Below are 26,433 nucleotides of genomic sequence, written 5' to 3'. Positions count from 1 at the left end.
TTACCTTTCCCAATTGACTTTCAAGGAGGTTGTTAAACTTCCAGTGATAAGTAATTCAATTCAGGGAAGAAACAAAGAAAAACACTTAATTTAACCAAATAGGAAACCCAAACAAAATCCTTTGATATACTTTAAAAATATCCTACTTAAAAGAAAAAATCCCACTAATCCTAATGGTGCCAAAGAGGTTGTTACCACAGGCGGCAGGATGGAGAAAGCGGTTGTCATTGGACTGCCCCGTGTGCTTGCTGACTGTCACAGATGATGGAGAGGAACCTTCAGATTCAGATTGCCAGCAGCTTATACTCCAGCTCTGATTATGATACTGAAGTAGAAACTAAATGTGAACTTGATCCTGGAAATATATACAATATCTGTAAAATACTCTAGTGATTGAGAGTTTAAGAAACTAGTTGGAAGCCATGCTGTGTCCTGGACTTTTCCCAAAAGGTGGTGGGAGTGGGTAATGTTGATGTATGTGTGGCTGTTTTTGTTTTCAAAGAAATCCGTAACACCCATTTGCTTACTTATGATTTTACTCTTTTGCAATAAGTAGAATGCAGAAGAATTCTTATTTGGATGATTCTGATTAATTGGTGTTTTACTGTCTTATGAAAAACGGGAAGGGGGTTGTCTGATTTAAGACAAGTATTAGGTAGTTTACTTCCTTATGCTGTTTATTACTTTATTAAAATGGCCCTATGATTTCTTTCTGGACACTGCTACAAACGTAAAGTGAAACATTTCCTGAGTTCTTTAGATCTCTTCATTTGTTAATACTCAGCTGCTATAGTGCCCATGTTTTTAAGAAACATGCCACGTTCAAATCTGAAAATACTCTTCATGGTCTCAATGGAGTCTTCATTTAGTGGAGGCTTCCTCTGGCTTCCAGGCTGGAGGAATTTGGTAATTGTGGGAATATGGCTGATTCTGGCCTTGAATTCCTAAAATGTAAAAGATTACTATTCGTGAGAGTAGAGCAAAATAAACAAAGTAAAATATAAATGAGGCACATTTTTGCATAAGAGAAAAAGTGTTCGTATTCCTCATTGCTAGTAGAGGTGGGAGATAAAATGGAATTTTTGTACATTGTGTGGTAGTGCAAAGTAATGCTCCTCTTGTAGAAAGCAAGCTAGCAATATTTCTCAAGAAGCACAAAATGTTCATAGGCTGTAACCCAGTGATCCCATTTTTAAAATTGTATCCTAAGGATGTAATCTTAAATGTGGAAAAACCCATACCTGTGAAGATGCTGTTGTAACATTATTTATAAAAGCAAATATTCCAGAGTATCCCGATATATAACTAATAAACAGAAGTCCTTGTTTTTCTTATGTTCTAAGCATTTGTTCATGTTGTTATATAATCTTTGAAAACATAACTGAGGCTGCATAAAATTCTATATGATGGATGTAGCCCCATTTCTTAGGTATTGAATAATTAGGTTGTTTGTGATTTTCATTATTTAAAATAAGATTATTCTGAGTACAATAAGCGGACTTATAATCATGAAAAATTTCACAAAAATATATGTAACAGACTTCATTGTATAAAAATAAGGCAGACTAACAGTACCAAAACACGCTTATGTTGTAATGTGAAGTGGAAAATACAGGCTACAGAATTATCATAACTCAGATTACAACTATTTTGAATAAGCATACTTTTAAAAGGCTATCAAGAATCCACCAAGAGCAAAGTGTTTTAGAACTCAGGCCGTGGAAGCAGCAGACTGGGGTTTGAGTCCCAGTCCTGTCACCCACCAACAGTGTGACCTAGGGAAAGTTACTTAACCTCTCTGAGTCTCCTTTCTTAACTACTTTGAGGATGGAATAAAATAAATGAAGTAATGTGCATTCAGTGCTTGGGATGATGCTTGCATATAATAAGAGTAGAGTCAATGGTTATGGTTATTGTTAATTAGTGGCTATGGTAGGATGATATTATCTTAAGTGTTTTCCCCTCACCTTACCTAGAGGTAGGCAGCCACTTTTACTGAGGTTCTACTACGTTCCAGGCAAAGCCTTTGAGATTTAACTCCTGTAAGAAGCCTGCCTCAGATCCCCATGCTGGCCTGGGTGACCCTCATCTGCTTTCCCATGTCATTTGATTTTTTAGTTTACCACATTATATAGAGGTTATCCCTGTGCTTGTCTCCCCCACTAGGTGTGTTCCTTGAGGGCATGTTCGTATTTCTAGCATAGGCTCTGGCATAAAGAAGTTAGCAACTTCTTAAGTGATAATGAATGACTGAAGGAAAGAGTAACGAATGATGCAAATTCGTCCTCCCTGCAGTTCTTGGGAGCTGTGTGGATAGTATGACCTGTAGCAGAGGGAAGCCTGGGAGGACACTGGGTTTGCACTCTTTTTTTTAAGATTTTATTTATTTATTTTTTCCCCCCAAAGCCCCAGCAGATAGTTGTATGTCATAGCTGCACATCCTTCTAGTTGCTGCATGTGGGACGCGGCCTCAGCATGGCCGGAGAAGCGGTGCGTCGGTGCACGCCCGGGATCCGAACCCGGGCCGCCAGCCGCGGAGCGCGTGCACTTAACCGCTAAGCCACTGGGCCGGCCCATGCACTCTTCTGTCATCAAGATGACTTCAAGCAGCTGTGTATCAGCCCAGCTCAGCCGACTGCCCACAAGAAAATCTTGCCCGTGGTCTCTTTGTGCCTGCGTGATAGTTGAGAAGTGAGAAAGTAGAGGATTTAGGGGCATACCTAGCATATAATTTCAAGTGAGTGTGATTTGGCAGAAAGTCCTCTAGAAGTTCAGAGACCTGGTTCCTAATCTACTCTGTGCCACTGGCTGTGCGAGCTCCAACAAATCCCATCTCCCTGAGGGCTTCAGTTTGTTCACCTAAAAGAGGTGGAATAGGGCTGGCCCCATGGCTTAGCGGTTAAGTGCGCGCGCTCCGCTACTGGCGACTGGGTTCGGATCCCGGGCGCACACCAACGCACGGCTTCTCTGGCCATGCTGAGGTGACGTCCCACATACAGCAACTAGAAGGATGTGCAACTATGACATACAACTATCTACTGGGGCTTTGGGGAAAAAAAGGAGGAGGATGGCAATAGATGTTAGCTCAGAGCCGGTCTTCCTCAGCAAAAAAAGAGGAGGATTAGCATGGACGTTAGCTCAGGGCTGATCTTCCTCACAAAAAATAAAAAAAAACAGAGGTGGAATAGCTTAAATCTTCCTCACATATTCTCAACCCTGGAAACAGCTCAATCTCGTGTGCCTTTGTCTTTTTTATCGTTTCATCTCCCTGTGCCTACTCTCTGAATCTTTACAGAATGATTTCACCACCGTAGCCTGGCCTGGTGGCTCTTCCGGGTCTGTGATGCTAGTCTCTCCTGGCACCTTCTCAGGGCAAGGTCCTTAGCTATGCTGCACTTTGCAGGGAGAATGTCATTCTCACAGGGACCCAAACCTCTTTCATAAGCAAATTTTCTTCTAATAGGGCTCTGACGTATGGGTCACTTTGAGTCAAAATCAACTGAATACAAAATGAAAGATTGGAGTTGGAGGACACTAAGGTATATTTTAACCCTAAAACTCTACGATTTTATGACACTTGGGCATGGGATCAGGAGTTAGAGAGACTGGAACGCAGGCTCTAACTTTGTTAGTTGTATGACCTTGGGCAAGTTACTTTGCTTCTTTAAGCTCTGGTTGCCTCATCCGTCAAATGGGGATAAAGCTGTTTCATGGAGTTATGAAGATTAGAGGGGATCATGCATGCAAAATGCATAGCACTGTGCCTGACACATAGTAAGCACTTGGTAGAAGTGAGCCCTCATTGCAGTAGCTGGCGCTGTTGTTAGTGATGATGTTATTGTTACTACTTTTAGCCACGAGGGCAGTCTCTGTACTATCCCACAACAGAAACTTCAGTCTTTGGGAACAGTGGTGTTTAACATCCATTCCATTGTCAATAGTGGTAAAATTATAAGATAAAAATCTCTTAAATTACATGATAATTACAAAGGAATATATTATCTTTTAAATGCTTTTGAAAGAATGATTTGGAGAAAGCCTAAAGTGTAGACTATTCACAGTTTGATTCATCTTCCATCTTGTACCAAGGGAACTATAACTCACTAAGTGTACTTGAGGGAAAGTACAGCCTTGGAAGTTAGAGTATCTATAATCTATGTCAAATACATAAGTATCAATTAAATAATCTGCATTACATGACTAGGCTCTAAAATTATTGATGATGATAAGTATATTTAAATGTATGCACTAAAGCATTCACTTAGAACCATTGTTACTTAGCCCAGAAAGGATGGATTAAAGCAGAATTGCAGGTGAGTTTGGAAAACTTACCTGGCTCATGTTTCACCAAACTCGAACATTTTTCATGATCCTTTCCTGCATTTTCTAATATTATAATGAATGTACCTGGAGAACAAGAGCATTGATAACTAAAGTCATCCAACCCTTGTGTTAGGGGTGGCACCAAGTATTTGCTTAGAGCTCAAGCTTTTTCAGACATTATTTTTCAGCTGTTAAAAATGCAGAGACAGATGAAAAATAGTGTTATTTTTGGAACAATTTTTTCCTAACTTTTAGAATATTGTGTAGAATTGGGCTAAGCCTTATAAACTGCCCTGAGCCCTGGTACTATCCAGTGTATTTTAGAAATAATATCCATCCTTTCCCCCTTAGCTCTCTAATTAGTGTGGGATTTTCCCCCTAGAATTCTCTTTATAAGGTTCTATTTTACCCCAGAATTAAATCAGTCAACTGAAATTCTGTCAGCACCAGAACCACAAATAGTGCTTAAGTTATGCATGAAATTTTTTAAAAAATTAAATCCAGAAGACCAGGGTGGGAGGAGAGAGGGCAGATTTGTTTTATAACTACAGTTGGGGGAAGAATTTTGCTTTCCCAGAGTGTTTTGGGATCTTTCATGCACCAGTAAAGTTGTCTACCTACTTTTAGTTTAGTTGGTTTTTCTCCCCCTTGATCCAGGTCATAGAGCAGGGCAGAAGTTTGTTGCTTACCTTCTCATAGACAGGGGAGGATCTTGTAGTAGCTCTTCCGAGGATGTATTCAAGATTCCTCTCCTTCTTTTCAGGCAGAGAGAGTGGGAAGAATATAATCATGTCACTCAGGTCCCTCAAGCCTTCTACATACATGTCAATCCTAGAGAAAGGGTGAAATTCACGAGTTCCAGATAAAGGGAGCTGTTATTTCAGGAGCCAAAGAAACATTTTAAGTAGCGCCTCAGTCTCACCTGCTTAGTTATCAGGGGTTTCAATGATCCATGAGCTAAAATCAAGTGTTTCTAGCTGCATGGTCTTCCTCTGAGATATTAATAAAGATCAGTTTGAGGGATAGGAAAATTATAGGACTGAAGTATGTGAGCGATTATGTGTGTGTGAATATCAATTGTGTAACACTAATGCTAATTAACACACACACGCAAAGTATTAAAATAATCCCAAAGTAATAAATTTGGCAAAGATCATATGTGGCTTTTTAAGTGTTGCAGTAACAGTGAGATCGTCCATGCTGATACATGTCGTGGAAGAGGTAACTAGGGACCTCTATACTGTCAACATCATCTCTATCTGGATTGAAGTTGCTCAAACTTCGTCAGCAGAACAATTTAATAAGGCACAAAACTTACTCCACAAGTTCCCACTTGCTACCACCCACATCTCTGTGCCAGAATGAATGGAAAGATGGGTAATATGTTTGACAAGGCGCCATGGCATAGTGACAAGACTACTAGTCTGGGCATTGGAAAACCTCTGTCCTGGTCCAAAGTGAGTCTTGCAACACTTTTTTTTTTTTTAATTTTATTTATTTATTGATTCCTCCAAAGCCCCAGTAGATAGTTGTATGTCATAGATGCACATCCTTCTAGTTGCTGTACGTGGGACGCGGCCTCAGCATGGCCGGAGAAGCGGTGCGTTGGTGCGCGCCCGGGATCTGAAACCCGGCTGCCAGCAGCAGAGCGCGCGCACTTAACCGCTAAGCCACGGGGCCGGCCCTCGCAACATTTTTGAGTCATAGTTCCTTTAGTCTTAATCTAGAATAACGATGGGTGACTTGAAGATGGCCTCAAATTCTTTGCTACTCCTGCCATTGAGAGTAAGTCTCATTCTCCCCTTGAATCTGAGCAGGGCTTGGGGACTTCTTTGACCAATAGAATGTGGAGAAGTAATGTTCTGAGATTTCCAAGCCTAGATCACAGAAGCCTTATGGCTTCCACCTGGCCCTCTTCCATGTTTGTTCTCAGGCAGCCAGCCACCATGTGAGAAGTCTAACCATGCTGAGAACCTCATGCTATGAGGAAGCCCAAGCTAGCCACATGGAGAAGTCACATGGAAAGAGAGATACCCAGCCAGGCCCAGCTGTTCCAGCCCTCCCAACGCAGTGCCAGATATATGAGTGAAGCCCTTCATGAGAGACGCTGAGAGAGCCACCCAGCTGAGCCCTATCAAGAAAGGGAGCAATAATGTCTGTGGCGATAAATAACCAGAATAGCATTCTGAGCATTAGGGTTGTGGGATCAGGTAGTTGAAAGAGTTTAAAATATGAAATGTCTAACACATACAAGATTTTATCATAGTGATATACAAATGAAGGTGCCATAAGTAAATTATTAATTCATTTTCAATTTATAAACATCAGTTCTGAGAAAGATGTACTTAAAAACCATTTTGTGTTAAAAGGAACCAGAGGGCCGGCCCCGTGGCTTGGTGATTGAGTGCGCACACTCCGCTACTGGCGGCCTGGGTTCGGATCTCGGGCGCGCACCAACGCACCGCTTCTCCGGCCATGCTGAGGCCGCGTCCCACATACAGCAACTAGAAGGATGTGCAACTATGACATACAACTATCTACTAGGGCTTTGGGGAAGAAAAATAAAGGAGGAGGATTGGCAATAGATGTTAGCTCAGAGCCGGTCTTCCTCAGCAAAAAAAAGAGGAGGATTAGCATGGATGTTAGCTGAGGACTGATCTTCTTCACAAAAAAAAAAAAGGGAACCAGAGCTCCTTAGAGAAATGGCTGAGTCCAATTTTGGAGCAAGAGATATATAGGACTAGTCTGGATTATCATATTATACCAGATAATAAGGAAGCTATCAGAGATCACTAGAGTGAGGTCAAAAATTCCCAGGACCCACCTGGCTCCCATGGCCAAGGGTAGGACAATTTGAGCATAAAAAAGAATAACAACTCAGTGAATCAAAACTCATCAAAGATGTTTAAGTTGATGAGTTCATGGTGATACTAAAACAATGACAACAGCTAATTGGAGGATTCAGGGCAGCCAACTCATTGTTTGGAAAATTGGTAAACCAAGAGTTATCATGTCTTTCCTATAGAAAGCTGTACTCCAGGTAACCAGATAGTAAGTGAGGGGAAGTTTTTCTATAAAGAAGTATTTTAGATAATAAACGCAGAAGGAATGATAGCACTAAACACCAATGGCTCCTAGTATCATGAAGAATAGACAAGCAGACATTTTATGCTTCCTAATAGAGAAACACACCAACACCTATGAAGTAGTCTTGAAAAAACCACTAGAACTTGAGTCTGATAAAACCTATAAATCCAACTACCAATTTACAAGAAATACAGAGACAGAGGAACATGTTAAATTACACTACAGGGAAGCAATCAGCAGAAGTTTGGCAGAGTCTACCAGAAAGCAAGAGAAAGCTTACCTTAAGATTTAAAAATACAAGGTCATTTAAAAAATTTGACTGCATTACAAATTTTAAAGCCAAGTTTCTGAAAATAAATGTATTTTGGAAATAAAAGAATAAGTTTATTTAAAACACACCTCATTTAGTAAAAAGGGATAATTTGTTATTTACCAACTAATGGTTTTCTAATTCTGTGCAATGATTTGCAATTTAGGGTTGCTGTTTTAAATTCCAGGTAAGAAGACTATTTTACCAGTTCGTAGACAGGCCTGCCCATTGCAAAAGGACTGGTGTGTGCATGTGAGAATTAATGAATGTCTGGGAGGCCGGGTGGGCTATCTGGTGTGACCAGAGACTAATGAGGTGGTTTCCAATTGCCACCTCCAGAATCTTGTTTCACAGGTTATACCCAGACCCCCTCCCCACGCCCACCCCCCGTCAAATTTTGAGTCTGTTCTGGTGACTTATTCTGTGTGCTACCCCCACCTACTGTAGGCAACACAGATTCATGAGAAGGGGGCAAGTTTCCTTTGCTAGAATTTGATTACTTGATTTGTCCATGAGAGCTAATGGCTTAACACTACATGTAGAATCAGAAAATGAAAGAAACTCTGTGATTGGCCAAGAACTGATCATTGTTGAAGGTAAATGTTGTGTACATGGGGTTTATTATACTATTATCCCTCCTTTTATGTGTTAAATTTTTCTATACTAAAAAGTTAAAAAACAAAAGAACATTCTGTTAATCTATTAAGAACTACACATGACTGCTAACAAGCCTAAAGGTTAGATTTTCTTATTTTTAAAATTTTGTTCTAAATAAGAAGTGATTGTTGTACCAGGCTTGTTCCTTCAGGTTTCTTCCATACAAGTCATATTTTGCGGCTATGTATCTTAGGATGGCTCTGGTTTCTACCAAATTAATTCCATCCATTTCGACCATGGGCACTCGTTCATACATCAAGTTTCCACCTTAAAATATACAAAGGAAAGTTGGATTACTTACTGTCCCTGATATTAGTAACTAAGTTTTCTTTAACTCTAAAGGTGCCACAAAATTGGACTTTGTAATCAAATAATATTAGAGTATTTTTAGAGACTAATCTAAAAGGAGAAATATTTATGCATTCATTCATAAAAAAACGTGTAGAGTGCAAGACACGATGTTGAGTAATCTGGGAGACACAAAAAAATGCAGACACAAAACTTTCTTTCTGGCCAAGGATTCTCCTTTCTCATCACTTACTCTCCAGGCCCATGGCCACCCTGCTAGTTTGACTCTTTCTATCTCTGAACTACCACGATAATGTCCCAGCTGGGCCCTCCTTATCTACCCCACATGCACTGCCTGGTGGTTTTCCTGGAGTCGTAAGGCTCTGCTTAAAACCTTTTCATTACTCTTCTTTGCTTATAGGAGAACAATATTTAACCTCAGCCTGGAATTCAGAGCATGCCTTGACATCTGCCTCCATGTACCTTCCACACGTAATTCCTCACCTCTCTCCTGCATGAACCTTCCATACCCTTTCCCTCTCTTCTCTCCATCTGAATCCCAGTGATTTCTCCATCTGGGTGACAGCTCTTTGTTTTGGGCTTACTTTTTCAATCTTGCAAGGAATCTTTGCATGAAAACAAACAAACAAAAACTAGAGAGAGCAATGATTTAATTAGAAAGAATGCTCTCTCTCTCTCTCCCCCTCTGTCAGTCTGACTCTGCCTCAGAAGGGTGACAGGAAGAGTGGCCTTGCTCTTTTCCCACTTAACATCTTGGGGTTTTTTTTGAGAAAGATTGGCCCCGTGCCGACATCTGTTGCCAATCTTCCTCATATTTCTCTTTTTTCTCCCTAAAGCCCCAGTACATAGTTGTATATCATAGTTGTAGAGTTGTAGCTCTTCTATGTGAGAAGCCGCCTCAGCATGGCTTGTCGAGTGGTGAGTAGGTCCGTGCCCAGGATCCAAACCGGCGAACCCTGGGCCAGCGAAGCTGAACGCGTGAATGTAACTGCTAAGACACCAGGCCAGTCTCTCCCCTTTAATATCTTAAGTTGAGCCAGTTCTCTCCATTGTCTCCCATACAAGAGCATCCTGGCCTTTCTGCTCTTGCCACCAGGTTTAACCATAAAGATAGTCTCTGCTCCCCAATCACACCAGTCAGGGTCCAGCTGGGAGACAGAACCATACTAATTACTTTAGCAGAGAGAATTTAATATAAAGAAGTTATCCAGGTCCTGGAGAACTGAAATGCAACATAGCAACAGTGCAGTATCTTGAGGGTGGCAAGTGCAGAAAGTAGGTATCCTCCCCGGGGCTGAGTAAACAGAGGGATGGAGCTGGAATCATTACAACTTAGAAGCTTGGAGGCGGGCTTCTCCTAGTTGGAACTCTCAGATGGTCGTTGCAAGATCCTAGTGCTGCCTTCCTTATATAGAGATATTGAAAGATACCGTCTACATAATTTTCACTGCTCTTATTTAGAATATTATTGTGTGTGTGTGTGTGTCTGCCTTTCATAGTAATGGAGAGACCATCTCATCCTTGGTCTAATGCAACATCATGAGTAATGTGGGAGATCAAGATTTGGCCACCCTGAAATATATCTCTTTACCTTGATTGTTTTCTCTGAAGGACATTTGACCTCCCCCACTAACTGCCTAAAGAATTTGACATGGTGGCTCCTTCCTGGAACAGATCTTCTATCATGATGGCTGTAAAGATAATGTAAAATAGATGTTACAATGGGAGGGGCACCAAGCCCCTTTTATCAAAAACTCTGTCTCTCCCTGACCACATTATCTATAGATGACCCCGAAAAGAATTGTCCTCCTGCCCTCTGAAGTCCCAGGCCACTACCCACCCCCAACACGCTCCTCATCTTTAGCTGCAATACTTAAGCAAGCAGCTTAGACAGAGGGACGAGTTGCTCATTTCTGAGCTTCTCCCATGTATACATGTTATTAAACTTGGTATTATTTTCTCCTGCTAACTTGTCTTGTTGATTATTTGGCCAGCCATAAGAACATTAAGGAAAAGCGCAGAGTGAGATTCTCCCTCTTCCCCCGACAGTTTTGGCGTAGTCGGCAGGATCCACACTGGCTGGCAAGTTGCCTTCTCTGGCTGGAAGACCTGCCTTCTCCCTGGACTACTGCAGATGATGAGATACGGGAACGCCTGACAAAAGCCGGCAAAAAGGTAAGACTTCTTACCATGTCAGCCTCCCAGAATCTCTATCTGCGGAGTCCGGCGGAAGGAAATGGTGAGAATTTTTTCTCTTTCTAAATTTAGATTGGCAGGAGAAAATATTTGGGAAACTAGATTCTTGGGCTTTTAGTGACTCTTGGTTTAAATTTGGTAGAGTACTCTTGGTTTTGATCTTGATCCCTTTTCCTCCCAGAGTAGTCTCTGTCTTGTTCTGTGTCCTGAGAACTTGGCTTTGTGACCAGTGAGAATATTCTCCTTGGTCCCCACCATACGGAAGATGCATTTACCGGAGTGCACCTTGGTGGCCAGTCGAGTAGACTGGGGTTCCGAACTGTCTCTTTGTCCGGCTGTGCCAAGTTCTCAGGGGAGTTTGTCATAAAGGGCCCAGTCCATAAGGGCTTTTGTCATCTTAACCTTTGTTGCTTGTTAGTGCTGGAAAAATCCCATTCCAGTATCGCCTGCCCGGTGTCACAGATTAGCGGGTCTGTGACTGGAGGCGTCCCACACTATTGTGGGAGATCGGAGACACCATCCTTACTGCCTGTGCAACGAAGTTCTTTACTTTCTCTGACTATCTTTGGGAGTGAATTCTGTGGATCACGGGGGCTACATCATCTGCGCCCTCACCAGGGATGCCTCTTGCGTCCATGGTAGATTTATTCTAAGCGTGGAAAGTTACCTCCGGGTCTTTCCTTAAAAAGGCTTATTGGTTCGAGTCACTATTGGAATAAATATACAAATGAAGATCCTACTCGTCAATGGCCAGACGACGGATCCTTTGAATTGGAAAAACTTCTAAATTGGGGGAAAAAAATTGTTTTGAGAGCTCTCACATAATTGTTTAATTGGTACCTAAGAAAAGGCCAGAAAAAAAGAATGGAAAAATTTGACTAACCTTAAGACCTTGACTCAGGTTACAATTGAATTGAGAACATGTAAAAGTGTAAGTGTTGATAAGATTATAAAGCTTAGAATGTTTGAGCTAATTTTATATAAAGAGGTTACATCAACTTTGCCTGAGTATGTTTTAAAATGTCTGACTGAGAATGCTTCCCTTGTCCAAAATTAGAAGACCAAGACCTATTGATAAAAATCTTAATGAAAACTATGTTTAAAGGTATAAGAAGTGATGAAAATTGCATGAAATTTTGTAGAAAAAAACTGATGTTATTTCTATTACAGAACTGGTTAACAAAAATAGTAATTTAAATGATGGCTAATTTTATCTAATGTCTTATGAAGTCTTATAGGCAATCTAAATAATTATTGGGAATAAGTAACTAAATAGTTGTGAAAAAGATGAATGTTGGGTGAACTTTAAACAATAATTATGTGTTGTGGTTACAGCTTCCAAACTCTTTTTGGTGAGTTTTAGAGTTTTGCTAAATTTTATGAAAAAAATTCTCTGAGTATCATCATTTCCAAATAAGATAAGATATTAGACATTGATTGCTAAATGTACATTTGTCTACTTTTGGCTTTTCATTACAGGAAAACTAAAAGGTGTTTTGGGTCTATTGGTAAACACGTGTTTTATTAAAAGATTGTACTATAAAGTAACATATTTCTAGAAGTTATGAAGTGTTCATAAATTTTCCAATCCACAAAATGCTAATGTAAAAAAAAAAGTTTATAACTGCTTACTTAGTTTTTACTTAGAAGTCAAAGTCTATAAGGGTTAAAATTTCTAATTAATATATGTGATTGAAGCTACTAAAAAATTAAGAAAAATATGTCTGTGTACAAGGAAAGTAAGATGTATAAAGAAGGAACAAAGAATGGAAATGTTTTGTTTGGTCGATTAAGAAAGATAAATTTGTCCTCAAGTACTAGAAGGGAAAAGAAAGACATGGGACAAATTCTGAATGTAAAAAGAAAGTTATAAGTTTGTGAAAGAGGAATTCTGGAAAAAGAGTTTTTACATGGTCAAGTTGGCTAAGATTAAAATAAATTTAAATAAGTAAATGAATTTTAATATCAAAAGTAAGCTGGTACAAAATTATAATTTGGTCTTATTTCTCTTAAAAGGATAATTTTCTTAAACTTGATAAAGAGGTTACAAAAGATTTTTCTTTACCTTTGAGTAAGTCTACCTAAAAGACAAAAAATCTATGTTTTGTTAAAATAATTTCCTGTGTTCAAAAGACTGAGGTCTCTCTATTAAGGCTTTTTGGACTGTTAATGCTCTGTTTGCTTTGACTGTTTATATTTTTGACAAGCTCCCCAAAATTCATATCTTAAATAAAGTCTTTTTTTTTTACTTTTTTTTCTTTGAGAATTTTCAAAGGGCCCTGGAACTTCTCAAAGAAATTTGCTCTCTTAAGGAGAAAGATACTAAACTTATTAGGCTGATTCAGTATGTTAAATTACATGGAAAGCATTGTCAGACAAGTGATGATAAGTCTGCTTAGGTGCTATTATGTGGGTAAATGTTATTGATATAGGTGTTTTAAAATTGTACAACATTACTGAAATGCTGATCTGTCCTGATTATCAGTCATAATTCTGGTTATTATTATTTTAAAGTGTTGTATGTCACAAAATTAACCAAATTTCTCTGTCAATTGCCATTTTGAGGTCTTGTTCTTTACAGACTTATTTCTTTGCTCTAATGCTTTTGCAAAATGTTTCAACTTCAGAAAAATTCATAGAAAGGACTCTGACATTTACACTGAAGTACAGGCTTCTGATAAACTTTCTGATCATAAAACTGAATTGATAAGAAATTACAGAAATCTGTTGGAGAGACTGATAACTTCATGAAGCTGCTAACAAAAAGATTGGGATCAAGAATGGATTACACAGGACTGAATGAACTGATTACAATTTTTATGATTTTTCATTTGAAGTATTGCTGAATTTTTAATGTTTTTTTTTTCAGATTTAAGGAAAACTTTTTCTCTTTTCTCCTGAGCTAGCTATGACTTATAGCAATTTGGTAAATAATACTTTTGTAAGTAAAATTGAAATATTTATCTTTTTCTCTCTATCTGATCCCTCGAATTTGGAAACTCTTAGTGAGTATTGTTGTTTTCATGGCGATATAGTTATTTGCATAAGTTCAATAAGAATCTGTTCTCCTTGTAACAGGACACAATTGGAAACACTGGTTATATTACCAAGGTTATGACTGGAACATCATATTTGCGATATAACCATACAGCTTTTGAGGAATGAAGATTGGACTTTATGGAATAAAGCCACGTGGAAATATTGGCCTGGTACCTTGTGTTCCAAGCAGCACTTACCAGGATAAGTAAAGAATGTCACTTATCTGGCAGGTACAAGGAACCTTGAAATATTTGGGGGGAACCTCGGAGGAGAGGAATTCACCCAAATCTGTAGGTATTGCAGGTGAAGTCTGATGACAAAATCCTTGGCTTGGCTTTCCTGGCCTCGAGAGGCCTTTAAAGTTTAATTTGAGATTCCTTATAAAAAGTTCCAGCAAAGCAGATTTAAAAGAGCCTATGTGATCAATTGCTATTCTTGCTGTACTTATGTAAATAATTGGGCCAACTCTATTGGAACTAGACTTATTTTGCAAACTAGTTAGTTTTAATTTGGCCATCTTAATAAAAATGAGGGTGATTTTAGAGAGAAAAAATTATATTTCAGTAAAAACTATTTCAGTATAAATTTGCGGATATTAGATCCTAGTTTTATTAATTGTCTTTTGAGGTTTTTGTTTTATATCTGTTGAATGGACTGGATCCTGATTTCTTCTAGTCTCCCAAAATATCTGGCTACACATCTCCAAACTAAAGTTTTTGATTTTTTCCATCATTTTCATTTGGAATCACTGAGAACTGAACCTGCCCTTTGTCCTGAAGCCTTACAAACTGAAGCTGATGGACTTGATACAAATTTAAGAGATTACCCGATGACATCATCAGAGACATTTAAACTGCAAAAGATACTTTGACGCTGACATCTAAAACCTTAACTGGCTGTCCTCTAAACTCAGAAACTGCTTTACAACTTGCTCCAACCATTAACCTTGTTTTTCTTTTGTTTACATAGAAATGCTTCTATTAAATACTTGATTGCTTGCTTCCATAATATAGGCGTAACCTTGAGAGCCCACCTGCATCACCACCTTCCAAAAGGAACTTAATTGAACTGATCTATCATCAGGACTATGAAATGTGTTCAGTGAGATGAAACAATCTACCAACTCAGCTTCTGGACTATGAAACTTCTTTAAGTTTCAAAAGGACTGTGAAACTTTTAGTTTCAAAGGCGGGACTGTGGGAGATCAAGATTTGGCCACCCTGAAATATATCTCTTTACCTTGATTGTTTTCTCTGAAGGACATTTGACCTCCCCCACTAACTGCCTAAAGAATTTGACATGGTGGCTCCTTCCTGGAACAGATCTTCTATCATGATGGCTATAAAGATAATGTAAAATAGATGTTACAATGGGAGGGGCACCAAGCCCCTTTTATCAAAAACTCTGTCTCTCCCTGACCACATTATCTATAGATGACCCCAAAAAGAATTGTCCTCCTGCCCTCTGAAGTCCCAGGCCCCTACACACCCCCAACACGCTCCTCATCTTTGGCTGCAATACTTAAGTAAGCAGCTTAGACAGAGGGACGAGTTGCTCATTTCTGAGCTTCTCCCATGTATACATGTTATTAAACTTGGTATTATTTTCTCCTGCTAACTTGTCTTGTTGATTATTTGGCCAGCCATAAGAACCTTAAGGAAAAGGGCAGAGGGAGATTCTCCCTCTTCCCCCAACAGTAACAAGGCTTTATCTCACCTTGGATTAATTTCTCAAATTCTTCACGTGTTTCAAAAAGTGCTTCTTCAAATTTAAGAATGAAGGAAGAAATATAAGAACACGGTGCTATTATCATTTTTATTGTTATTATTACTGTTGATATCATGGAAAAAGAGTTAAATAGAAGTAAAGAGCCTAACCACCAATCAAACCAATGTTTCAAGCAGTGATGGAACCCATGCTGTCTTTTCTGGGTCCTATGAAACTAAGGAAGTTTTTATATAAAACCAAAGCAAAGGGTTTTCTGAATTCACTTGATGGAGATATATCTATACCTACTGTCATGCAGATCTAGCCTGCCAGGTAAACTTTTCAGGCTATAATTTGAATGCAGGCTACTCCCCTTAATTAGCTTGGACAATTTACTAACTCTCTTCTAATGTCGGTTTCCTAATATGTGAAAATGAAGCTAATATCTGCTCATAGTGCTGTCATGATGATTAAATGAGATCATAACAACTAAAGATGAACTCGCATGCCTGGCTCAATAATTGACCATCGTTGTTTTTTTCTTCATAACTTTCATTTGGATGGGTTTTTTTTGTGTGTCTTATTTCCATTGTTCAAGAACACGCAGATTTTTTTTGATCATTCCTTTATATATTCTCTTTTTAAACCCAAGAGGCTTAGACAGAGAGAAATTAAGTTGCAGCAAATCTCAGAAATGAGTTGATAACAACTTAACAACAAACTGAATGAACTCAGACGACCCTTTGTTTCGTTCTTCAAGGAAACATGATCAAGGCGTGGTTTATTTGTTGCTGCTTTCAACATTTTTTTACTTGTCTTAATTTTCAGTTTTATTGTTAGGCTGTTACCAATTCACTTCTGGATACGTTTTTTTTTTTTTTTTTTTTTTGTGAGGAAGATCAGCCCTGAGCTAAGATCTGATGCCAACCCTCCTCTTTTTCTTTTTTTGACTGAGGAAGATTGGCCCTGAGCTAACATCCATGCCCATCTTCCTCTACTTTATATGGGACGCCGCCCCAGCATGGCTTGACAAGCAGTGCGTCTGCGTGTGCCTAGGATCCGAACCTGCGAACCCTGGGCCACTGAAGCCGAGTCCCCACACTTAACCGCTTGCACCACCGGGCCGGCCCCCTGGATACCTTCTCTTTAAAATACAGCCACAAATTGACTGTGTGCATTTTGCATAGTACAATTTTAATATAAAATTTAACACAAGGAATTTTTCTGTGCTATTTTCTATCGTGATTAGAGATGGGAAAACCCAACACATAACTGGAAACTAGTATTTTTCCCAAAGATTCTGTTCTACCCCCTTTACAACAAAAAATAATTAAAAGTTTAAAATTTTACAATTTGGAATAAAAAATAACAAGAAAAGATATCAATACATAGTTCCCTGGTTGTCATTCCTGAATACTTAATGTTAAATAATGTTAAACCAAGGTGTCAGATCACCCCCATTCCTAAACCCTGAAGACCAGCATTACTATAACTCTCAAATCCAAGAGCAAAAAACATTTCTCTCCGGGGAAGTCTGCCATTTTTAGGAAACAAGACAGATGCAAAGATGCAAAAAAAATCTGTCTTCCCCTGGTTCACTTAAAAAACATTTTAAATATTATTGCACAATTATAGGAACTCATTTTAGAAAAATTAGAAAATATGGATAAGCTAAAAAAAATTCTGTCACCCTTATTGGCCTTTTTTCTCAAAACGAGCAGATGTTTAGTTGACATGCTCTTCTCCTTATGACTATGTCTTAATGAGTAGAAACATGGCATTCCGAAGGTGGAAACTGGATGCTTACTACATTTAAACAGAATCTTTGTGTGAGGGTGGAGTGTGTGTGTGTATGTGTGTGAGGGGGTCTCTTCTTTCTCTCTGTCTGCTCTGTTTTTACAAAATAAGTTATCTCTGGGTGTGCCCCACATTGCCCAACATTAAGTCCAATCTCTCTACTCCTCTTACTCCGCGTTCCAAATAACTTTCTTGGGTCAGATAGAGTTGGAGGGCTTTTTTTTTCTCTCTCTCTCTCTCTTTTATTTTCACCAGCAAATAAAAAGGCAACAGCTGACATTACAATATTGGTGCCCTTCTTTTCCAAGCCTTCATTTGAAGCTTAGGGAGCCCAGAGAGGTTAAGCGACTTGCCTAAAGTCCCTCAGCTAAAGGGTGGAAGAACAGGGCTAGAATCCTTTCTCTTCAAGGCCACTACATTTTAGATATTATCATCTTGGTAAATGTGTCATTTGTGTTTAAATAATTTTTATAGGAAGAAGCCGTATTCCAAAGTCGATAACAAATACGAGAATACTGATAGGGATAACTAGGGTGTCAAACAAAGCTTCCCCAAAAGCACTTTTTCCTTAATGTAAAGATTACTTATGATTTTCGTGAAATGTGATGGAACAAAGCATATGTTTATGATTTCGATTTCTCACGGTCTTATGATTTCAATTTCTCACGTCAGGACCTCCAGGGTATCTTTCACCGTCTGGTGTGGCCAGGCTCAAGAGCTCGGAGAGTGCAGCGCACCTCCAGTTCTAAAGGCATTCCTTATCAGGGTAAGCTCTGAGAGCAGGAGGGGCAGAAGGCAGCTGTGAGGCTGCCCAGGGCCTCACGCCTGGGCGTGACCACGAAACAGCATGGGAGGTATCGAAACTCTTCAGACTAGATACTATCTGAGGAATTTTCTGGTAGATTTAGATTGAGTTTTGCCAGATCACGCAGAAAAGGTTTCCCACTGGAACTTATTTTTTAATGACGTGTTTTCCTCAATGATATCTTATGCTTGAAGGTTTATGTGTGAGGGGCTATGTTAGGTGCTGCAGGGGCTCCAAAGATAAACAGAGCACCGCCATTTAGCAAAGTTGTATACACTAGAGCAAGATTACTTAACTTGTTGAAAATTTGCTATGACTCACATCGAAAGGAAAATGCGGGTACAGAAGGTAGATATTGACTATAGAAGTTTCTTCTAACTCTTACAAGCTATGATAGTGCCAACCTTGAATGTAGAAACTGTGAGGAATCAGAAGATCCAAGAAAGAGCTTCATGTGGCTTGGAAAGGAGAATTTGCCTTTTATTGTTTTGAAAAAATTAAGTCAATGAAAGAAGAAATTGTAACATCTAGATCTTAAGTTAGCGTGAGGGAAGCCATCTTAGGGAAAGGAAGCAATATTGTAACTGTGATCCTGACTCATTAGTCTCTGAGAATATTGTAGCTTACACATAGCCTAGATGGTTAAGCACCTCTCACTTTTGCAGAATACATGATCTGCTAGTTCTATGACTCTTGCTTACGTATATCTCCCAGCTATGATAAGGATAACTTTGTTCTCTGAGTTCCCCAGGAGAATGATGGCCTCCAGAAAGAAAAACTCTATGTTGGTACCCATCACAAATGACAGAAGAAAGAGATAATGAGGTGCCTTGAAGTTCGTCACACCAGATAGTCAACGTCCCTAAACTGCCTCCTTCCATGCCAATTTCCCCTATATAACTGCCTCAAGATTCTGTATAATTTTAAGATAGGTCTTGAGGACACTAGTCTGCCACCTTCTGATTGTGCTAGCTGATCTTATAAACTTTCCTTTCTCAACCACTGACTTCTTTGCAATTGATTGGCCCAGGATTGCAGCAAGCAGAATGAGCCCCTTTTTGCTCAGTTACAAAATGGCAAGTTCAAGTTAAAAGAAAATTTACACTAAAAAAATATTTAGTGCCGCCAAAGAACTTAGAGTGTTTTTGATAGGTAGGCTTTGGGTTCACATTGTCTCCTGTGTGTTTTATCATATTTTATTCAGATCTAACTCTAAAGCAACAAAGTATACAAATTGAGATTTAAAAAGTAATTATAAATGAATGAACCAGATTCTCTCTTTCTCTCTCTCTATCTCTCTCATCACCTATCCTTCTGTTATCTATCCATCTCAACATGGATGGATCTCAAAAACATAATATTGAGTGTAAGGAGGAAAATAGAGAATAATACACAAAAGGAACTATTTATATAAATTATTTCAAAAGGCACACAAGTCAATGGTTGGTGAGCACACATATAAATGTAAAAATATAAAGGCTAGACTGACTGGATAGAGGTTACTTAAATGGAGATGGGGCTGATGGTCCAAGCGAATTTTAGCTTAATCTGTTCATGTTTTATTTTTTAAATTTTATTTATTTATTTATTTTTCCCCCAAAGGGCCAGTAGATAGTTGTATGTCGTAGTTGCACATCCTTCTAGTTGCTGTGTGGGACGTGGCCTCAGCATGGCCGGAGAAGCGATGCGTTGCGATGCGTTGGTGCGCGCCCGGGATCCGAACTCGGGCCGTCAGCAGCGGAGCATGCACACTTAACCGCTAAGCCACGGGACCAGCCCCTCATGTTTTATTTTTAAAAGAAGATTATATGAATATATTACCTGTGGTTTATTTTTTAAAGACTGAAGGCACATAGGATAAAATATTAATAATTCTCATTCCAGTTAGTGGGATCATGTTTATTATAATGTACTTTGTACTTTTCTCCATGTATTTTCAAAGTTTTAATTTAAAATTTTAAAATATTCAAAACAAAAGCATTTTAGAAAAAAGTGATGAATTTTCACAAAGACTTTTTGCTTTATTATAGCAAGTATGTATTTAATTGCTTCTAGAAACCCCTAAAATTAAATATATATATAATTTTATATAATATATTTATATTTTATGTAATTTTATATATATAAATGGCATGCATGTATATGGCATTTTTCTGGGCAGAGTTTCATAGGTTTCCTCAGATTCTAGTATAAAACATATTATCTTCCCCTAAAATTTCTTCAAACCTCTGCATCACCAGATTACATAAAATGGAACATTTCACAGAATATTTAAAAATAAACCATGTTCTGAGCTGCATTTATATAAAGTATCTACATTTCTAGAGAACGAATGATCTTGGTGCCTCTACCAAGGCTGAAAGTGAATGTAGAGCATCCTGACGAATGTCAGGTCACCAGGGTTACTTGCTGTTTTAGTGTTAAACCACAGTGCAGCTGGCCATAAATTTGAAGAAAACTCCCTGATGTTTCATCTTTGGATCTAAGAGACCACTTAGTAGTGACTAAAAGAAATTTTATGTGTGGGTTACAGAAGAGGCTACTTGCTTTATATTCACAATTAATATGTATACAGATACATATATTTATCTTTGAAAGGTCTTCATAAACTTCACTAAGCTTTTAAGTATGTTGAGAACATAATTTTAAAAATCAGTTAAAGTGTAGGACAGTTGTATTTTTGGTAGTGAATGACATGTTCTTACATCAGTAGCTGTGAGATTGTTCTATACATTTAAAGAAAATGACCTGTTTCTTAATATTTTTGAGGCAAATGTAATTAAACAAATGCAATATTTGGCTGATAAGAATGAAATGAAAAGAAGCTGTGTGATAGAATGAGTATTCTTTAGTTGATCATTATTTGCATCACCTACGTTGGGCTCAGTATCAACAACCAGTTACCACAGTATTTGGGCAACTATTGAAAAGAACTAACTAATTTACTCACAGCCCAACGTTTAAAGAACAGGTGGTAAAAGCTGCGTTTTGTCTGGGAATCATATAAAGAGTTTTCTACAACTGCTCCCCAAGTAGGTGCTCAGTTACCTGGAGACAAAAACAATACGAATAAATCAAGCGTCTTACCTCTACCCCTGCTGCGGCCAAGAGCCACCAGATTGTTTCCATTCTGCCTCTTCCATTGAAGTAGTGAAGCTTGGGCTTCCCTGCCGTGCTTAGGAATTCCTGAAAGTCAGCAGAGAGATTAACTAAAACTCTTCTGCATAGAGAGAGAGAGAGAGAGACAGAGAGAGACAGAGAGAGAGAGAGAGAGCGTACAAGCTTACAGACCAGCACAAGGTTGACCAGAAAGCTGTGGACTCTCAACGCCAAAAATCAAAGCTATTCCTCCGCTCCAAGTCTGCCTGGGGCGTTTCTCACAAACAGAGTTCACCCTCACAAACTGGTGTTCTAAAACTTTATTAAATAATGGATACGTTTAAAAAAATTGATAAAAAGAGGATGAGAGTGAGGAAACCAGACGGATGGAAGGAGTTTGGGTATAAAACTGTGACCAGCTTTTCCTCCCATGGCAAGTGGCAAGTTTTCAGCATTCTTATCTTTTTTCTTTTTATCTGTACATATCCTCCTCCCTCCTCCTGCCAGGACAAGCCTAGACTGGAGAAAGAGGGTGAGATTAGGGGAAGCTGAAATTTATCCATTTCCAAATTAATCTGTATATTTTAATTCTGGCATCCTCAGAAGCCTAGAGACATCATTCAAGAGGATTTTTTTTTTTTTTTTTTTTTTGTGAGGAGATCAGCCCTGAGCTAACATCCGCCAATCCTCCTCTTTTTTTGCTGAGGAAGACGGCCCTGGGCTAACATCAGTGCCCATCTTCCTCCACTTTATATGGGACGCCGCCACAGCATGGCTTGCCAAGCAGTACTTCGGTGCGCGCCCGGGATCCGAACCAGCGAACCCCGGGCCGCCGCAGCGGAGCGCGCGCACTTAACCGCTTGCGCCACCGGGCCGGCCCCTCAAGAGGATTTTAAATGACTCACCGGGATTTAAAGAAAAAGTGCTGAGTTAGGCAAAGTGGGTCTTTTCATGCTCACTTTGTCCTCTGAAAATGAAAATATCTTTTTTAGAAACATAACCTATGCTCATTTTGAAGAAGTTAAAATAGTGTAGAAATGAAAAGCCCTTCTCCACAACCCCAATGGAGCTTAGGGGGAAGGAGGAGTAGACTTGGTGGGTGACAGGCTCTGGACATTCAGAGGCAGCTTGAGGGCCCTGGAGATGGGGCCCCTGAAAGCAAGGGGGGCTGTGGGGAGGGTGGGGTGGCTTTAGGAGTAGAAGAAGTGGGTGTCTTCATGGTACAAGCGAGAGCTCATTTATTTTGGAGCATATCACCTGGCTCACTTTCTAAACCAGCACTTCTGCACGTGGAGAGCTCAGCAAAATCAATGATGGAAGGAAGGATAGATTGCGAATCACCATTTTGGAAACCAAAATGAAGAAAATATGATCTAGGCCAATGGTTTTCCAACCTACATAGTGCCTATCAGAATCATTTGAGGGGCTTAAAACACTTGCAGTGCACAGTTGCACGTCTGCCTGCTCACCAGTGTGCACGCACACACACTCTCTGCCTGGGCCCCACCCAGAGATTCTGATAGAATTGATTTGGAATAGGACTCCGGCATCAATATGTTTTAAAATCTCTCCAGGAGATTCTATGCGCAGCCAGCCTTGAGAACCACTGATCCAGATGATGATGAGATCAGCTGCTGAAACTATTAATAGGGATCTACGATGGAAGGGTCAGTCTGACCACCCTAAATAACTAACATCACTCAGAGCGGGAAGCCAGAGGGTCCTCCTGATGTGATGCAATAGAAGGTATGCCTATGAAGACTTCTTGCCAAAATAATTGACCCAGAATTCAATCAAGCCTTTCGGTACCAATTTATGGGAAATACAGGAAACAGAGGAACACTTCTGGGATGCAGTTAGCAAAATCAGCAAGATTTGTAACGTGAACTCGACAGACTTGCTATTCAGAGTGGTCCCCAGACTAGCAATGTACAGATCACTGGGCAGGTTGTGTGAAATGCAACATCTTGGGCTCCATCCCAGACCTACCAAATCAGAATCTGTATTTCAAGGTCCTCAGAAAGCGCTGTTCTCCAGGTCAAGTGACTAACACCTTTCAGAGAGCTCTCTACTCTTATATTTCCATAATAGGAAATTTTGAAAATTGCGTGAAGATCCAAGAGGTAGGGGGATCCTACAGGTTGAAGAGATTCTTCACACAAATGCAATGTGTAGACCTTTTTAGGATTCTGATTCTAACTCGGCAATTATTTTAAAACTAGATGATATAGTTGGGAGAATTTGAACCACGAGTAACATTTGATAGAAGGGAATTACTGTTAATTTTTTAGGTATGACGATGATACTGAATTTTTCCAAAAAGTATCCTTATCTTTTAGAGACTCATGTCAAAGTATTTATGGATGAAATAATACGGATTTGTTTCAGATTAACTTGGTTGTGAGGGGGAGTGGGTGGGAGTATAGGAGCAACATGAGTGATGTTTTGTTGCTAATTGCTGCAGCTGGGTAATGTATATATGGGGTTTATTACACTCTTCTTCTATTTTCATAAATGTATGAAATTTTCCACCATAAAGACATTGTTAATTGCTCAGCAAAAGCTGATATTATTTGTAATGGATTAAAGCTTTAAAGGCCCTGGGGTGGCTTCTGAGTCGTGAGATTTGGAACATGTTCATTCCAGCTTCAGGGATGACCATGTGGGATGAATGGTCAGCCCGGATGAGCCTCCTGAATTCAGGTTGAGTGATCCCAAGCCCTGTGGACACTGTCTGAATAGTGATGCTGCCTGAACTGAATCTATAAACCTTCATGCTTCTGCAGACCTTACAGAGGCAGTGCAATGAGGAAATTAAGCTTTTTTGTCTAGGTTTGACCTTGAACAAATAACCTCTCTGAGTCCCAGTTTCTTCGTCTGTAAAATGGGGCTGGTAACACCAGATCTCATGGGTGTTTGAGAGTTTTACATGAGGGAAAGCACGTAATGTGTTTAGCCCTCAGTGAATGATGAGTGATGGTAAATGGTCCATATGTGTGGGTGGAGGGAAGAGGGAAGAAACTAAAAAGAGCAGGAGCCATCATCTTAGCAGTGTTATAGCTGGAGAGACAGTGGCAGGGACAGGAGGGAGATTAGGAGTTCATAGGAAAGAGGTGAGAGTTCTCTGGGCTCCCCTGGGATCCAAGGAACAGGCCAGGGAGAGGCTGCCAGGCTGAGTAGCAAGGAAGATATGGCTGAAGATGGCTCTGACAGAGGGTCTAGACACCCCCTGAGGTGAGGCTCATCTCTGTTGTGCAGAGCCGGGCAGAGCAGCCAAGCCATCTGATGGTGCACAGAGCTGGGAACTGCTCTCCCCCTCTGTAGGAGTGCACGGACTTGTGGACAGCTATGCAGGACCCGAATGTGAGCTTCTGAGAAGCCTCTCCGTGGGAGGGGCAAATCTGTGGGAAATCTATGAGATGAGGCTAGAGCCAGAGAAATACTGTAGGGTTAGTGTTGATGTCAACCAATTGTCCCCCTATGCTGGATGGCCTGGCAAATACCGATTACATTTTAGAGGCCTATGCCCCCACCCAGACTGGAAGCCCTCAAGGACCATGGTCTTTTGTCTTTTATCTTCAATTCCTAAAAGTGCCTGGCTCCCAGGAGGATCTCTGTGGTGGGATGGTGGGTGAGTGGATGGGTGGACGGATGGATGAATAGATGAACAACCTAGTTAATAACTAGGACTGATTGGATAATAGAGTTGACTGAACATCCTGAGTCAAGGCTTTTTATAGGAAAATGGGAGACATTAGTAGCAGGTGTCATAAGAATGTGTCATTCACTCATCCAACAGCTATTTTTTATATGCTGCTACTCACCAGGCACCATGCTAGGCATGGTGCTTGCTCACAATAGTGAGCAAGGCCAGACTGGTCCTTGCTCGCATGAGGGTCACAGTCTAGTGGCCTGCTATGTAACAGTCTGAGGTCACATAATTGTATCATAAAAACAAGGACCAGGGGCTGGAACCCGATGGAACTCTACCTCTCTCTGTCTCGTTTCTGTTCTTCTCTGTTCATTTCCTTTCACACAGTGACAAATGTGACCATTGGCAGCTCCTGAGTTTTATGCATTAGAGCTGCAGCAACTGAGAGGGACCTGATTAAATCTCTTGACTCCAAATCCAGAAACACAAGACAAGGAGCTCCTCAGCTCAGCTGGGGTCTGGAGCCTGCCCCTTAGGGACTCATCACCTGTGAGGAGGGGAAGGAATGGGATTATGGCAGAATATTGAAATTCCTGCTGGAGCCACTAGGGTGGAGAGGGAAGAGGTGTAATTCCCAGTTGTTTCTTTTTCAGGGAGGTGTGGAGAGGGAGATCCTCTACAGAGCTGGAGAGAAAGATGGGTAGGGTGGATCAAAGTGGTGCCCCGGCTCAGCTGAGGAAGAGGGCTATGAGGTGCGAAGCCTCGTGACTGCTGAAGGGATGTGGACAGGCAGCACATGTGCTTCCACACAAGTGTGTCATGAAGGTCAACAGACAGACCTGGGTTTGAATCCCAGCCTTGCCCTTTATGTGCTAAGAAGTTAGTTACTCTTTGAACTTTACTCTCTTTTCATGGGAAATAGGAATGATCATATCCCATAGTATTAATGTGAGCGTGAAGTGGGATAATGTTCCCAAAGGGCTCAGCAAGTGACAGGCAGAGAGTAAGCATCCAGTAACCAGCATTATTGTTATGATGAAGGACAGACACTTAAATCACAGGGCTATTTATGTCCCAAAGTGATTACCTCTCTTTATGATGATGCTGGCCCAGTAATTACGTCTTGTGAACGTTATATAAGATGGATCAGCCTTGATGATGTTCTCAGTTAAAGACCCCAAGTCAGAGTGAGAGCATATGGTCAGTCCAAGACACTGAAGGAGATGTTTTAAATTTTTGCCCAGAAAATGTCTTTGAGGTGTTCCCTGATGTATAGAGCCTTTTCTGGTAATTAATCTAAACCAAGAATGATAGTAAATTTCACCCAATTCTTTTCTCATAACAGCTATTATTTATTGAGTGTTTGTTATAGAGAAGACGCTTTATCAAGTAGACAACTTTGGGGCACCTGCTCTGTTCACAGAGATGCCCCTTCTCTAAGAACTGCTGCAT

General features: G+C 40.0%; 1 protein-coding gene and 1 long non-coding RNA gene across 2 annotated transcripts; one reads left to right on the top strand and one right to left on the bottom strand.

The window, feature by feature from the left end:
- Window positions 1–751: 751 nt before the first annotated feature.
- Window positions 752–24,888, bottom strand: LOC131414233 (glutathione S-transferase-like). Its single transcript, XM_058555453.1, has 8 exons — window positions 24,863–24,888; window positions 21,320–21,450; window positions 15,638–15,691; window positions 8,512–8,644; window positions 5,013–5,154; window positions 2,565–2,673; window positions 2,324–2,364; window positions 752–944 (listed from the first exon to the last, which is right to left on the bottom strand). The coding sequence occupies exons 1-8, from the start codon at window positions 24,886–24,888 to the stop codon at window positions 774–776; spliced, it is 807 nt and encodes a 268-aa protein (XP_058411436.1). The 3' UTR covers window positions 752–773.
- Window positions 10,635–15,165, top strand: LOC131413577 (uncharacterized). Its single transcript, XR_009221974.1, has 2 exons — window positions 10,635–10,861; window positions 13,752–15,165. It is a non-coding gene; the product is annotated as an uncharacterized LOC131413577 (long non-coding RNA).
- Window positions 24,889–26,433: the final 1,545 nt, after the last annotated feature.

This window comes from Diceros bicornis, chromosome 14 (assembly GCF_020826845.1).
Source record: "Diceros bicornis minor isolate mBicDic1 chromosome 14, mDicBic1.mat.cur, whole genome shotgun sequence".
Taxonomy (NCBI): Eukaryota; Metazoa; Chordata; class Mammalia; order Perissodactyla; family Rhinocerotidae; genus Diceros; species Diceros bicornis.
The sequence above is the reverse complement of the archived record's forward strand: the minus strand, read 5'-3'. Positions and strand labels throughout refer to the sequence as shown.